Here is a 17,459-nt window from a genome sequence, read left to right on the forward strand (position 1 = left end):
ATATAAAAGTGATATAAAACGATAATTTAATTCTATATTGGATAATAGAAACGCATAATCAGTTTGAATGGGATTTCATTGAGAGATGTTCTTTGATTCAATGTGGAATCCAGAATATAATGTACTAAATTAAGTACATCAAATTTTCACTTAAGCTCATCGAATTTCATGTCAATAGTTTTGTGGAAGTTGTTGAATTTCATAGGTGGATGATTTCATAGGTATTGAACTCAATGAGGCTACTAGGTAGGGAAGTTAGCTAGGTAGACCTCTATGTAGTTTCAGTGATATATTTCTACTTAATACAGCAAACTGATACCATAGAGAGAGCATCCCTGTGTGCTGATTCTATGGCAATACAAACTCAGGATTCATTTCAAGGACTCATTAAAAACGAGTAGAATTTATTGTATTTCTGATAGTGATAGTAGGCCTTATGAATTTTATTATGTAGACCATTTGAAGCTCTGTAATATATACCTACAACAGCCGACAGGCATGCTTTGTGCTTTGTGTTTGGTTCTCATCTGAACTTCTACATTAATTCAAACCTCATTCAAACATTTGCAAATGCTACGAGGGAAACATTTCACTCATTAAACAGAGAATTCACGAAATACGGATAACTTTTAGTTCATCCTCTCTCCTTTTATGGGAATCTATTCCCTTCCTTTACTAAACGTTGATCCATATTTTGTGATTCATAATTCGTAAATTTTAATTCTTGATTCATTCATCATCGTGAAATGAATTCATGCATGTTTTGTAAACTTTGATAACATTTCTCTCTCTGATAATTCCTTTCATCTCACTCTCACTCATACCCCGAGTGAATTTCAACAAAGACCTCAAACCATCAAATAGATTGTTGACCAAATGTTTCCTCGTTGAATATTTGGGAAACTGCTCAATTCTATTTTGTTTCCGAGTTTATCGTGCAGTTGAAATGCATAATTGCTGATACGCAATCAAAACTCAGCTAATAGATGTCATTTGCTGTAACACGTTGGTGATTTATATTGGCAAAGATAGCATCTTCTGCAATAAATTTCACACGCTAGTACTAGAAATAGAGTTGTATGTAGAATTTGCAACATTTCGCTGAAAATTATTGTGTATCAGGCTTGAAGTTTATTCGAATTCGGAGCGTTGCAGTAGAATTTAGTTGTTGAATTGGTCATGAATGCGGTTATGAGTTTCCACGTGTTTGTAGAAAGTTGTTTAATGTCGGATGCACATGTTTGAATTGTGCTGTATGTCTTTTTCATTTCAGCGATAAAAAGAGGGAAATTGGGATATTTGGGACATTGATGAGAGGTGAGAAGTATGAACTGTTAAGGCTTATCATGCAGGGGAAGATCAGGGGAAGAACAAGTGTGGGACGTAGAAGATTGTCCTGGCTATGTAATTTGAGAAATTAGTATGGCTGCAACTCAAAAGAGTTTTTCCGGGCTGCAATTAGTGACGTGAAAATAGCATTGATGATATCCAACCTCCGATAGGAGAAGGAACAGGAAGAAGAAGATGTCTCTCATCAATTGATAAATTTTTGTAATTATGTTTGTGATTGATCTAGTTAGTTATATATATGTAGATAAAATACGAATTAAGCTGCATTGGACTGTGATATACTCAGGTTATGTTTGGAATAATATAATGAAATGAATTAATAGCCATGAACCTGCTCGCATCGAAATGATACTGAGTTCCATCATATCATAAACGAGGTTGTATGAATGAATACAATATTAAAATACATAGATCATGACTTGTACATAACTGAAGAAATGACATATATATAATTTACAAAAATAGTTTCAAGTTCATCAATCCTCAAAATGAAAAATGAAATCCTAAAATCAGTCCTCCAAATAGACATTACTGGCTTCAACTTGTTATTATCTCGTCATTTTCTCAGTAAAGTTTTGAAAAAATATAATCTACCTGTACAACCATAATATTGCTGGTGCTTATCAATTGACGCTTATTGCATCAACATCTTTATCAGCATCCAATGATTGAACATTTTCAATAATTCCAGTTGTGGACAATCTACAGAAAAGAATAGCTTGTTTCGTACAAGCAATCTATATAACTTTTCAATAACTTTCATGCCACCTCTGTAATGACTACTCATTAATTCAAATTTGTGATAATCAATCAAACAAATAATCGATAGATATCAATACACTATGTAATGTGTAATACCCTTTGTTTTATAGCTTTCCATACCCTACTTTTCTGGTTATACCTTCTCACTTCTTTACATTCTTGGTATTGTGATACCTTTTTTGTATACTCTTATAACGGATATTTTACGAATGGCAAATCTCTTGAAACTGAATTATAACTTCTAGTGAAATGTTGATATAGCTAGACTATTATGATTGATGACATGACAACTCTTATAAGAAAAGAATCAAACTAATCTACCTTTACATTCTCCGTTGCAGTCTGCCATACTTAATGAGCTCACTGCCATAAATTACGAATGTGACATCACTTATAACTGGATAAAGTATTGTAAGATTATGAATGTTACATTTCTTGAAACTGAATAATAACTTCTTGTGAGATGATGCTAGCTATATGGTTGATGATATGAAAACTTAAATTAGAAAAGAATCAAACTTATCATCTCCCCTCACATTCTCCGTTGCAGTCTGCCATACTTAATGAACTCACCGCCATAAATTTATTTTGCTAAAATGAATGAATTTATTTGCCAAAAACAAAATGCAAAAAAGCTTTACAAATTACGAATGTAACAACACTTAACCAGGATAACTTATTGTAAGATTATAATCATAATAGAGGTTATATACGCAAAGACAGCGTGTGAGAGCCAAAGTAGCATTCGAGATGGCTGTTGCCAACATTGCGACAATAATACCCCGTGGATTCCTCCAGTTGCTCCTCGGTCTGGCTAAACTTGAGCGTCGGTCTGGCTAAACCCGCGGATCAAAGTTGCTCTCGACCAAGAGATGACCGGCGGCTAAACTCGATCTCAGCAAACCGATTTTTTTAGCCGAGACCAAATTTGCGCTAGACCAACGTTGCGCCGGGATTAGCCAGACCCGATCTCAGCAATCGCCCCTAAATCATTCAATAGCAAAAAACCAAACTAATAAACCCCTTTCCATTCTCTGTTCCAGTTTCCACACTTGATGCACTCACCGCCCTAAAACACCAATCGCAAGATGGACGGTGACTTCTACGACGGATCCGTGATGAACCCGGACGACATCGTGCTGCAACTGGCCGGCATGGGCACGCACGTGCACACGAACGAGCACGCAGGCCTTGCAAGTGGTGAGGAGGTGGTGTTCAACGGCACGTTCATCCTCAGCGAAGACAACAACTCGGTGACACTTGTCTACGACGACCTTGACGCAATCCCGCTCTTCCAGGGCTACCCGACTGCGTTGCTACGCTTTGCCTCCCTCTGCTGTCTGCTATTCATGATGGTCGGCATACCCGGCAACCTCATCACCATCATTGCGTTGTTCCGATGCAAAAAGGTAGGCTGTCTACTCATTTTCACCAATAACTTTCACATTTAGCATTGGAGTAGTTCTGTGAACAGTAGACCTCGCGCTTAGAAAGTTACATTGACCTGTTGTTATGTTTTCTCGAAAATTAATAGACATAGAGCTTTCTGTTTCTGTCCTATCGTACGTGACGTGTCGTTCCGGAATATGAGTGTGAGCGCTGTTATCAGGTCTGGCTGCCGTCGATACGCCAATCCAATCAACCCATCAGAGAACATTCTGTGTTGTCGTGTTGGTGGAAAATCGGTGTGTTGAAATTAACAAAATAAACTACCATAATGCTGATTGCTGATTTCCTACAAACTTCATATCTCACTCTCCACGATTTTAGAAATCAATTTCTTTTCAATAATATTTGTTGCAATTTTAATCATCAGATTAAAAAAGAAAACAACTCCAAACTAGAATCATGGCCTCAGCTTATGGAAAGACAAAGTTAGTAGACAACTACTGTCTACTAACGTTGATGGGAAGATACATTTTCAAGATGTTCGAGGTTTTTGAACGGGTAGTATTATTAGTCCACTAGCTGATAATTAATTCTAAAGTCTGATTTCTACGGTAATATTGGCGTTTAAAGGAGATTCATTTTCCTTTTGTATTATCCTGAAAATGCAAAATTTCAAAAAACATGTATAGGTCGACGCGAAATTCAAAAAGGAACATACCTGTCAAATTTCATGGAAATCTATTTAATTCCATCTGTAACCTGGTTGGCCGCTATGGCTTCGTATAAAATGAGCGCTGCTATCCGGAGATTGTCAGTTTGGTGTAAGGGTAAGCATTCCTGACTAGCACTTTGGAGGTACCGGGTTCGATTCCCGGGCTGGCAACTAATTTTTGGATAGTAGTTCTCATCGAATTTCCATTTAGCTGTTAACCCTGTTGTCAATGTCTGCAGTAGCAGAAGTCTTCGGGGTGATTTACAGCATTTATTTAGGATTTTCGTTGAATAATAATTATATCATGGAAATCTATTGCTGCGTTTCGCCGTAAATGCGGAACATATTAATATAAACATAAAAACATAAATAAGAATGCAAAACTGACGACTTGAATCTAAGACCTCACTTCGCTCGGTCAATGAGTTTTACTTATCTTTATCACATCAGAGTAGTCGAAAATACAGTGAGAGAATGTTAGCTCATTATGATAAAATATGCGACATTCAAATAACTAGTCATTCAAAACTCTCGCTAAACTAGTCATTGAATCGATCCAGCGACATTACAATAAGGAGAAATTAGACATTGATGGAAGAAAAAGTAAATAATTGATGAAATACTCCATTCACACGCGCATAGCAGTCAAAGTTGATATTCATATTCAACGTAGACAGAACAACATCAATTGACCTCATGTTGTTTTGATGAGAATGTTAAAATTGGAAGCTCAACTCAACATTCAACTTCCAAGAATTGAGTTACAAGTGACACATTTCAAATTCCACCAGCGCTCTAATCAAACTGACTAGACGTAAATAGCCCTCTCAAATGAAAGCTGCATAATTCACGCATGACATCTCTCTTTGTAGACATTTAACAGGTGGGATGTAGCCTAATTCTGGCCTTTGACAATGTTCACAAAGTTGAGGTAGTTATGTGCTTTGTGACAATTACAACATTCGACAGTATAATAATATGGAAATTAACTAATTTCTCCAGCAGTTCCATATAGTATATGGGCTGGTAATGATGCTGTAGGTACATAGCTATAGTATGGAAATTAACTAATATCTCCAACATTTCCATATATACTACAGGTACACAACTTCAATATGACAATACATTATTAACTAATATCTTCAGCAGTTCTATATAGTACCTATATGAGCTGGAGAGTACTGATGCTGTAGGTACATGACTGTCTGTATAGTTTCTAGCCTGTTTATTATACCATCATTATGGCACTTATAGTTGTTGGTGTAGACCTCTTGTTATCAAATTAGTGACGCGTTGAAGTTTGTTCAACACTTGAACAAGGCTTATAAACGGGAATTTCGGTGGTGGCTCCCGAAACAAGGGAAATTATTATTAGTATCACTGTACTAATTGGGAGGAGCTCACGCTAAGGAGGATCTAGAAACTTCTGACGGAACAAACTTGACGCTGTTCAAATTGGGACTAAATTCTTGATACAGTTCTCTCTATCAAAAGGAGAGGCAAAATTCTGTCAGTGGAAGTCGTATTCAGTCCGCGTTCTAGAAATTCATTGTGAGAGAGCATTGAATTCTCGTGTTTGAGGTGCGTACAATCTTATGCGCCACGAGCACACGTATTTTACTTCCATCAGATGATGACATCCTATGATATTAAACGAGCAACTTCTGTTTATATGTTTAGATGTTCAAATGTTTAGATGTTTATTATGTTTGATTTTAACCGGATCTCGAAAACGGCTCTAACGATTCTCACGAAATTCAGACCATAGAAGGTTTATAATCTAAAAATTCGATTGCACCAGATCTCATCCCTGGGAAAACTCACTGAAGGACATTAAAAGGATAATTATTATTCATCCTTGGAAAAACAGCTGATAAATACTATTTCGTCGTCTGTTGGTGATGGAAGTGAATGAGCGAGTTCATGTGTGTGGGACTATGTCAAAATTATGACTCAGCTGTTGATATTTAGTAATCATTCAATCAGGTACTTAGTGCCGGTTGCAAAAAAGCGGGGTTATTTCGAATCCTGATTAATTCCAGTAGTTCCATCTTTTTGGAATAGTCTTCTCTGATTTGGTTCACGTGACGTTAATCAGGATTAAAATTCAACCGGCTTTTGTGCAATTGGGCCTTTGTGAGAGAAATTTTTGCATTCCTCTGGGAATTAATCTCAATTTACTGTGATTAGATAGAAAATTTCTGTATAAATGTTATTATAATTTCTTCTTCTGTAATACATTTTCTATGCTTTTGTACTCCAGAGCGAAGCTCGGTCCCCGATATTGCTTATTATAATTATCAGTCTGTATCTCACTGTTCCTGTACAAATACAGTTATAATAAAAATAGAATCACCTGATGTAGAGTGAAATGCGTGTGTTTGTGGTGCGTAAGTTTGTACCAGAGACAACTGATACAAGTATCAAATATCAATATGAACAGTATCTTCACTCCATGTCTGTACGCACCATTTCACAAACTGAATTGATGAAGTATTCAACTTTCTTCTCTCACGTTTTAGATGGTTTTCCACAATGCTAACATCATATTGTTGAAGACATCAAACTGAATTGATGAAGTATTTAACTTCATTTTTTTCACGTTTTAGATGGTTTTCTACAATGCTAACATCATATTCATCATATTGTCAAAGGCATCAAACTGAATAATTGATGAAGTATTTAACTTCCTTTTCTTACGTTTTAGATTGTTTTCCACAATGTATCATATCATCATATTGTCACAGAATTATGAAAGTCATAGTTCTTCATCTACACTAACAATATTTACACTAACAATATTAAGTGTTATCCAACTACAAGTTATTGCGGCATTTATAAGTACAACTAAGCCTATTCATCTACAGTTTCTAGTGATATAGACATAGACATCTCAGATTAATAGAAACTTCAAATATACCTTTCAATCTATCAGTAAGGCTATTACCATAGAGAAAAGATAGCAACTGTCTAGATAGCTGTAAAGATTGATAGCTTTTTTCTATGATTTTAATAGAAGAAACTTATAAGATAGTGTTTATGATTGAGTTTATGTCAAAGAAAAAACGGAAGTATGTTTAAAACATGAATTCAATAATAAAAATCTTCAGTCTGGAAAATTATTACTAGGTATACTTAATTCTCAACAACAATTTTGGAAACCATTAGGTTCCATCTCATAGACCTCTCTAAGGAATTTTATGTAATTGAATTGATCATACACGTTTTTATCCAGTAAGTTCCTCACAGTCCCCACTGTTCAATAGCCATCTAGTCATAACTTTCCAACACAAGTCCTCAAGTTTTGAAAGAACAAGAGGCTGAGAATTGTTCTCGAACCGATCTCCACCTAACACTATATTGCCTTTGTTCGGAAACTTTTGTCATAATCATTAAATCTAATCGCCGAGAGCGTTTTCAATGGCCTTTCAACGGCCAACTTATACAGCCGTCTGGCCGAGTACTGGCATTAGAGCTTTACACTGCCTCTCACAAATGTGAAGTGACCTATGCAACTGAATTTCGATTGAGAGTCTGAAGCAGGAGTATTGATTTCGGCTTGAAAGTATCCCAGTTCTCTGAATCTATGGCAAATAATGTAAATTGTTTGTAATATTAATAATCCAATTGAATGAAAAATGGAATTTTATGTTTTATTTGGTAGAGATTTTACAAGCATAGATAGATGACAAGATGAAAAGGTGAAATTTCTAAAATGTATGGGCTTATAATACAAATTATATTTCTGGAGAACTTGACATTCATCAAGTGAAAGCTATACTTTTCCTTGACTGATTCAGCTCTCCATGAATTCCTGAATTATTCTTTCCTATCCATAATCTTCCATTACACATCACATCTTCCTCATCTCATCTACAATTCAAAAATTAATTACGTTCATGATGATCAACTTAAATGAGATGACAAATTAACTAACAATAAATTGACAATAGTCAATAGTCTCATATTGTTCACAACATTTATTGACAATAGTCAATAGTCAATGATCTGACAATAGTCTCATGTCATTCACGAGAAGCCTTAGTTGAAATTCTCATGTTTTCTAGTATTTTATCATAATAAATAACATTTGAATGAACAATGTTCCCAAACAACTATCAAAACAAGGAATTTCTCATGAGATGCGTCAAGTTTATGAGTTTTCAGAAGCTGATTGACTCTTTGTGACTCAAGCAGTGTTTATGAATGCAGGTTTGGAATGGTAACTACAAAATGAATTAATAGTGAGAAAAAATCACTATCCATGATTTGTTTTCAAAACCTAATGGTGATGGAGTAATATCCAATTATCTGATTATTGAATAGACTATCATTTGTACTCTGGTATTCTAGTCCTTTACTTACTTTATAGTTACAAAAATTCGAGAAATTATTCATTGTGACTGAAGTCACGTGAAAAAACGTGACATGTGCCTTCCTCTTTTGTCATGTGCCTCAAAGAGCTGGAACTTACTGAACAAGTCAACCATGAATTTTCCCGCCTTTTCATATATGGAGTGGATGTCTTCCATCATCGAGCAAACGACAAAGCATCACTTGCTAGCTTTTCAACATCTTCAATCGGCGGCGAAAGTTTCATGTCGAATAATATCCAACGCTTCTCTGGCGACAGACGATGGAATTCTTTGCAGCAATGGAGCCCACGTGACCGAATCGAGAAGAAATCAAATGACGCGTGAACGGGAAATGTCGGCTCCTTTGAGCGGCGAGACGGATCGCGCGCGCGGGAAAACTGTTACAATGTTGCCAACGTGCTTCCAGACGTGCGGGAAATAAGTTGCAGGGTTACCAACGCCGCGTACTTCAGGGACTCGGTCTGTACCCTTTAACTTATTCAATCCGAAGCAGAAACGAATGCTTGACTTGGCTCACCCAGCATTGCCAAGAATCCTAGCATTGAATTGGTCTCTCAAAGAAAATACACCTGGCGTAAATCTAACCTCAAAGCATTTCACTTTGAGCCTTTGATACTCCCACCGTGAGTCATCCAGAATATTTTGCACTGAGTCTTCAAAAGATTGTAATGCGTTTATGTTGAAGAAGGGAATATTTCAAGTTTTTCTTCTTGTCGTTCATGAATTCCAATGCACTAGTCTCCAGTGGATCTTTAGAACTGGTTTGCAGTTCCTATTGAATTCCTTTCCGAACGGAGAGGATTCTAAACCAAGGTGATTCAATCTTGTAAGTTTCTCAAACAGTATTTCATGAACGTTCATGATTATGAAAAGTTTGAATGTAGAGAAAACCAAGTATAATTCAGGAGTACGGGACCGTGAAAGAAGAAGAACTCTGCTGTTCTCTTACTCCATGGTGGACTCCTAATGAAATAATCAGACTATATTGGAATTTCTTCTAGATTCAAATAAATAATAAAAATACAGTAGGCCTATATTTTAACGATTCAGTTCGCAAGCAAACGATCTTGACTGCAAGTGTCATAGGATTTACCAATAGGAGAAAACTCCAATTTTCAACAGTTTTTGACTTAATGGGAGGCTAAATTTGAGTTATGATAATACTTAGATTGATTTCAAGCTGATTTTATGACTGACACTGGCGCACAAGAGATCTTCCTTTTGCCGGTGTTTTTGTCTCACCTGTTGTACTTGAAAAATAATATGGTGTAAGTGCTTTATGCTTGGTATTTCAAAGTATAGTAGATAGAATTATCGAAAACCAATAGAATAGATCATTTACCCTTTCATTTTATCACAACACAACTAGTTTCAACTCTTCAAGAGCCTTTTCAAGTGTGAATTGGTGAGTATTCACAAGTGAGAATTCAAAAGTGAACATAGAATGCTATTTTTTGCCTGAAGGTAATGCTCACATAATCTCCAGGCTTGACTAATGAGACGGATGATGTTGAGGTTATGCTCGTCAAATGATTATACATTTCAGTAAGTGATTTCTTCGTGAATTTTATCTAATTTTCTGGATTTGTTTCGGAGTTGTTGCGGGAAACAATTCGTGGTCTCAAAACGCGTGAATGAAACCTCAATTTGTAACTCTATCAGGGGGTGTTTTGTGAGTGTGACTCTGAGTAGGTGTGAGAGAGTTGAGTAAGAGTTGAAAGTGGTAGGAATGAGGTGAGGAAGGGACAGGACAAGCTGAAAGGGAAGAAAGGTGCGTGATAGAGTAATGGATGAAAGGTAAAACTAATGTGCTCTCCATGCCCTAGAAAGCATCGTTAATGATGTTACATTCACCAAGGGCGTAAAGTAATTGAATTCATCCAGTGCTCAGTCGATCGTATGACTTCACTCTATGTTCTATTTATGACACACACGTTCATGCAAGGACTTGAGTATTGAAATTTGAAGTTTTTTTTTAATTATTCATCGGGTTTTTATTGTTTTCAAAAATTATTAACCGTGCTAGATTCGAAGTTATTCAGCTAATTGTCGTTACTGTGATACCTTTTTTAGTAAGTTAAGTGACATCTTTACTACATCTAAACTTGACCTGGTTTTACCTACTCTGAAAAATATTGCATGCTTATATTGAGAGAATATATTTTTTCGTTATAACTGATATTTTTATATGCTCGAAACTGAATCGAATTACTTCAATCGTGTAAGCTAATATACTTTCCTTCAATATAGGCTCAGATTGATCTATGTTTCTCTATAATTGTGGAAAGAGTTGAAAGAGTTGACTACTGTCATTGGAGAACATGAGAAGAATATAAAGAGTTTATATATTCCATTTCAATTATCAATTAACGAAAATCCTGAATAAATGCTGCAAATCACCCCGAAGACCTCTGCTACTGCAGACATTGACAACAGGGTTAACAGCTAGATGGAAATTCTAGCTGTTAACCCTGTTGTCAATGTCTGCAGTAGCAGAGGTCTTCGGGGAGATTTGCAGCATTTATTCAGGATTTTCGTTAATTGATAATTAAAATGGAATATATAAACTCTTTATATTCTTCTCAAGTTCTCCAATGACAGTACTGCTGTATCAACTCTTTCCACAATTATAGAGAAACATAGATCAATCTAGCTGTTATATTATATATTGATTAGAATTTGTATAAATGCATTCTCTATTCAATTCCATCTATTCCATTTTAATTGAAAATGAAATATTCAAGATTCAGGTACCTAACTTTTACATAAGAAAGAATTCAACAGCTTGAAAGGGTGATGAATGATTTATTTATTTCACGGGATAATGGTTCCAATTTGAATTGTGGTTATAACTAGAATGTATGTCTGTAATATTCTATGAATTAATTGAAATCCACAAAACATTATTCACTACTTTACGATTGAAAGATTGATGATTAAGAAATTACCAATGAAAATGTAATAGGTACTCATAATAATTGGTGGAATGAGAATCAGTGGAATTTTATAGATAGAATAACTTTATTCAATAATAAATCTCGTATGTCTGATTCTGAATTATTGAAAGTGTAATAGATGCTCCTATAAAATACTAACTTAAGTAAACATAGACTAGGTTAGATCTGAGCTGCTGAACATTATTCACTACTATACGAATAAAAGATTGTTGATTGAAAAATCACTAATGAAAATCTAATGGGTACTCATAATAATGTGTGGAATGAGACCATTTTATGGATTGAATAACTTCATTTAGTAATTAATTAATCTTTTTGTGTAGTTGAGAAGTTGATATTGTGGTAATTATTCATATTGAATGTGACTTATAGTTGTTTTTTGTCGATTTCTTAGTTTTTTTCATTCAATTAATTAATCTTTGATGTCCGATTCTGAATTATTCGAAATGCAGTAGATGCTACCATATACTAAGTAAACAGAATAGGAAAGATCCGTGCTGCAACGTTTTCATCCTTCTTTTTCAAGTTAGGGGGCATCTACTTTGTTATCTTCATCAAACTCACCAAGTAGTGGAATATTGTAGAACAATTATTTTAATAGCGATATTAAATCGATCTAACAATGAGTAGTAAAAGTATGAGAGATTGTCTCAATGAGAACTTGATGAAGTCTGGGAAGAAATGGGATGTTGTTTTGTACACAAGAGCTCCCCGTGCAACAATATTGTGTTCCCACTCACTCAGAGAGAAGAGATAGATGGAGGAGTAGAAAAATAGTGATCGTGAAGGAGGAAGAAGAGAAGATGATAGTGAGAAAGAGTGAGATAGACGATTGAATGGTGGGAAAGCGGAACTATTTGGGGGAAGAAATTGAAAAGCAGCGAAGAAGCAAGTCCAACAAAGGAAATTACTTATACTGTTTGCACAGCTAATCGCATCAACTAACTCAGTGCCTCTAAAAGTTAAGTTATGATCATGTCGCTCCGTCCATATAACTTATAAGAAGATTCAACTCGTAAAACTCCAAAAGACAGGAACCAATGATCTCGTAAAGATCCGAAAAATCGGATAAACTGACGATTCGGATCATTTCGGTCGTATATCAGTCAATTTTAATGGCCGCGGATCACAACTGTCAAAGCAAAAAGTCATAAACTAGGCCATTTTACAACCTCTAACTGATACTGATATTGGCCATTTTCTCTGGCCATAAAATCGGTCTGAATAAATATTTGGCATTTATCTCTTCAGTTCTGAGCAGAAGTATTGTCATTTGGTTCAATCAGCTGAAACCAGAATTAAATTGGCCATCCACTCAAATTAATTGCTATTATTGTGCAGCTCTTTAGGCCAAGATCTCCTCTTCCACCATCTATTTGTTAAAAATCACGAAACCTCTGGGTTTGAAGCAATCAAAGATTTAGGTTTTAGGACTGGATTTAATGATTGTATCTTTTTCATTGTATAATATGATGGATGATTTATTATTGCCAATAATATAATAATTAATTTGAACTACTAATTGACGAGGAAAATGTTTGTATGAAAAGCCAGATTCTAAACTTGTTAGATCATTGTGTTTCTCTCCAACAATGTGGTATATAACATTTCTAAATCCTTCTTCCATAATAATATTATTCCTCATCATTAAGTTCACGAATTTATCAATTCTCTTAAAAATACCAAGCTTTCAACAACACTTTTGATCTTATAACCATTGAATCTAACCATTCTTCGAAAAATTAGAAGCAATAGCTAGTATAGATGTAGTTCCTATTAGATATGATAGCCTAGAGTTTTTTTATTCTTTCTATCTGAGAAATATTGTATATTTACCAATTAGTTTGATAACAAGCTTCATGAATAGAATAAATGCTACAGTAGCTAGCTCCTGAAATCTAATCTGTAATACTTTTTTGATATCAGTCATTCAACAAATTATTATTTTATAAACTTTCGAGATTATAGATCATGCACCAATATTTGAAATCCACGCAATACAGTCCGGAGATAACCGTTGAATAGATTTTCTACAAAACAAAAAGCTAGAAGACTGTAAAAAGTGTGTGACAAGTGAACCATACACTTATATTTCAAATCTACAAAACATAGACTGGAGGTGATAACCGTTAAATTAATCTTCTAGGAGATAGTGAAACATGTGAAACAAAATATTAAGAAATGAAGATACGGTATTGGAGAGCTAAATTGTAATGGATAGGAATATTAGAGAACATAATAAATATTCAAGCTCCAAAAACAATTCGTTTGCTCAGTCCTGACAAATTTTAATGGGGCATTTCATACACCGTTGTATTCTATTTCAAACTCCGGGCTAAACTAGAATCTGAATTCTTATTCTATTCTCTCTAGTTGTAGGTTGGAAAATAATTCAGCACAGTGCAGAATTCTACTGAGACGTTAATTATGAGAAGACAGTCAGACAGAAGTACAAAAACAACTTGGCAACAGTCGGAGATAACAAAAGTGAGTGTATTATTGTTTTGGAACACGATCTAGTGCCTGAGAGAGGTGAAAAAGGAGTATTTAGCACTTTAATATAGTCGTCTTGGAGGACAAGGATATCCTACGACTAAAATAGCTTGGTACTCTCTTATCAAAGCTAGCGATAATTCAGGATGGCGCCTTCTCGGCTCTCTAATTTTGCAGAATATAATGTTGTTCAAAGCTGACGTTTAAATTTTTCGGGTTTTTTTATGCTGTCAAATTTTTCTCAAGCTCTGATTTTTTCAAGAATAGAATTTTATTTTGGCAACTTTTGCTTTGAATTCGAATAAATTTTGCGTAATGTAAGAGTGTCAAGATGTAGAATGTGAGATAAATATGCCAAGATGATATGCTGGAGCTCTTCACACATATTTTAAAAATATCTCTTCTACTGTTATTTTTTCATTGCGTTCTTTGTAACTAGCTCGGAATATTCAACTGATCAAATAAATATTTCTCAAAATTATAAATAGTTTTGTAATCGATATTATTCACTATTCTTATTTCAGTATTCCAGAACAATTCATTTTATGAATTAACATGGAAATAGTATCTTTTTCTATTTTATTTTGTTTATAACTGCATGAATGGTGTACAGTTTCAATTAAACCGTAGTGATTGATGAAGTTTCGAAGTATCAGTTTTGGAGAGCTGGAGAAACGTTGAGCCAAATTAAAATTTGAATCATTGATATTTTGGAAACTTAGCCAAAAATTTGATTTTTTTTTTTCAAATTCTTCACCTTTATCTAAATTTTCAATTGAAGGATGGTATTTTCGTCCGAGATTTTTGTTGACACATTAATTTCAAGATTTTCTTTTAGTAACAAATTATGATAGTCATCATAATCTACAGGTACAACAGCTAGATATACAGATCTACTACTGTCACACTTCACAAAATATATGATGAAATTAAATACAAAAATTCAACCAAAGCAGACAAATGTCCTGTTAATTATTGCAAATTATGTTTTTATTTGCGAAATTTAAAATGATTGACAACATGAGTTTTACACAGTAAATGATTACATAAGTTATTTTTTTTTTTCTGCGAGTACAAATTGAGTACAAATACATTTATGATTTCTGGAAGTGAAAAGAGAGTTTAAGGAAATGTGAGACAAGAAAACGAGTAGGGAAGCTTTTTTTGGGAAAGTGGATTCCTTTAGATAAGCTAATCTTCAGAAAAATACTGTAGCTCTTTAGGTATTCGGAAGTGGCAAGGAAACACTGGAGAGTAAACATTACTCTCTACAGAAAGGAAACACGACAAAGGAAAGAGTTATACGATGAGACAGGTTACAACAAATGGACCTGAGCATTAAGAAATGCTCCATGGAACCACCTGAGATGAGTTCTTGGAAAAAATTAATGGAGGCTTGTGATCGACCTACAAGGAGTGCTGAGAGAGATTTTTTTCATTCACTTCTTGACATCTTTTCTACGAATACTCTCCCTTTCAAATCACCCAGTTACAATGACAAAGGAGGATGATAATATTCTCTTCTTTGATTCGAGAATATTTTCTGGCTCATTTACATTTGAAATTCAGATCAAAGTCATTGATTTTGTGGTGATGATGAGGAAAAGAGTTCCGAGAAATCTATATTAGCATTTCTCTATCTACTATCTGGAAGAAAACCCAGAGATAAATCAGAATGTGGTCCAGAATTAATGAACCATGTAATATGAATTACAATGCAAAAAAAATTGAGTTAAGAGGTGAAGGTCAAGGCAATATCAAAGATAAGAATTTTGTCTCTGGCATTACTCAACTTACAGAGATTTTGCCATGTGCGAAGATTTCAACGATACATTCAAGACAAATAAGTTTCTAGAACTCCTAATTTTTAATCAATTGATTCATTTATTTGGTTTATTAACTTCCAAGTAAATAACTCCTTTGAACTCCTACCTTTCTAGTTTATGAATTTCGAAGTAGAATCTGTGATTAATATGATGACGATCTAATGACTACTCATGAAGAAGTTTTAAACTGAACAGAGAGAAAAAAAATCCCCACTCAACGGATGAGATCCCACTATATGCTTGGGCTGGACATCCTAGATGATAACCATACCAGATAACAGTTTTTATAAGAGCTTACAATGTGTACAGTTACGCGAGTAACATGTCTCTGAAATATTCAAGAACATTATTTATGAACATGCATTTTCATGCACTCTTGAGAATTGCATTTCTGCATCAAGAAAGTTATCACTTGACGTCTATCAGGCTCCAAACTTCCTCTGTTCTTCATGATAGAGCTCTCTCTCTTTTCCCTCTCTCTCTTCTTCTTCTTCTTCTTCTTCTTCTTCTTCTTCTATTCTTCTATGCACTCTTGTTCCTGTCATTCTTGTCTTACACCAATAAGTCCACTCTCTTATTGGAAATTGACTTCCTACTTCCAACCCAATCTACTGTTTTTCGTTTCGTGTTGTAGTACTCAATAAAAATGTGAATCAATTAAGGCTTGTTGAAAATTTGAGACGCGACGCACGTGACATGAAGTGACGTGAGTCTGCTAAATGAGTTAATATCATTTATGATCATATTATTATCTTTACATTGAAACGAAGCTAGCACGTGTGATCATTATATATGATCATAAGAGATATTAACTCATCTAGCAGACTCATGACACGTCGCGACGCGTCTCCATTCGCCTTACAGTGATTTTGTCATGCAAAAAGATGATGATACACATGTGGTGGTGAATTAAATATTTCTTTAGAATTTGAATCTGATAATTCCTACTATAGTTTCTGTTGAGTGATAATAATTCAATAATTTTATATATACTTTATAAGATTATAGTCTCAATCCACATTTTTTCTTATCGTGTTGAATTACTAACTCCGCCTAAAAGTCCTAACTTCGCCTAATAAGGAATTTTTTCATTTAATTTCAATTATTCAATGCAAACTGTGAATTATTAACGTATGTGATACTTTGATACTATTCTAGTTCTCTGCTCCATACTCACACTCACATTACGTTTGTAACTATAAGGTTAAAATACTTGAAGATTAAAATACTACATACACTTTCTTAAAGAGTTGGCGCAGTTTGTAACGTTTTTGATTGTTTCAGGTGAACTCACGGCTTATTCAATACCAGAATAAAATTATAGAATTTCTGTTCCTACTATTCCGACAACATAGTTCCCATCTTTTCCGCAAAACAGACTTTTGTAAGTTCCTCTTGAACTGGAGCAACATCTCACAGAAGTATAAGTGACCATTTGCAGTCTTTCATCTTCCGAGAATGTCGGAGCCTCTCAAGCCGCTGAATCCCCTCATTCTTTTCCACCACTTTCATCCAATTCTGTTGCTTTTCTGCGGAAAAACAACATTGACCCTTGTCACACGCGGAAAATGGAAAAGTTTTTCCATCCTCTTAT

General features: G+C 34.7%; 1 protein-coding gene across 1 annotated transcript in view; it reads left to right on the forward strand.

Annotated features, from left to right (window-relative positions):
- The window catches only part of LOC120353556, a 51,101-nt gene extending 47,159 nt beyond the window's left edge, over nt 1-3,942 (forward strand). The window contains exon 2 of the mRNA XM_039437581.1: nt 3,156-3,942. Within this exon, the coding sequence (XP_039293515.1) occupies nt 3,201-3,563 (363 nt within the window). The 5' untranslated portion in view covers nt 3,156-3,200 and the 3' untranslated portion in view covers nt 3,564-3,942. The remainder of the gene's footprint in view (nt 1-3,155) is intronic.
- The last annotated feature ends 13,517 nt before the right edge of the window (nt 3,943-17,459 follow it).

Source organism: Nilaparvata lugens, chromosome 11 (assembly GCF_014356525.2).
Source record: "Nilaparvata lugens isolate BPH chromosome 11, ASM1435652v1, whole genome shotgun sequence".
NCBI classification, from domain to species: domain Eukaryota; kingdom Metazoa; phylum Arthropoda; class Insecta; order Hemiptera; family Delphacidae; genus Nilaparvata; species Nilaparvata lugens.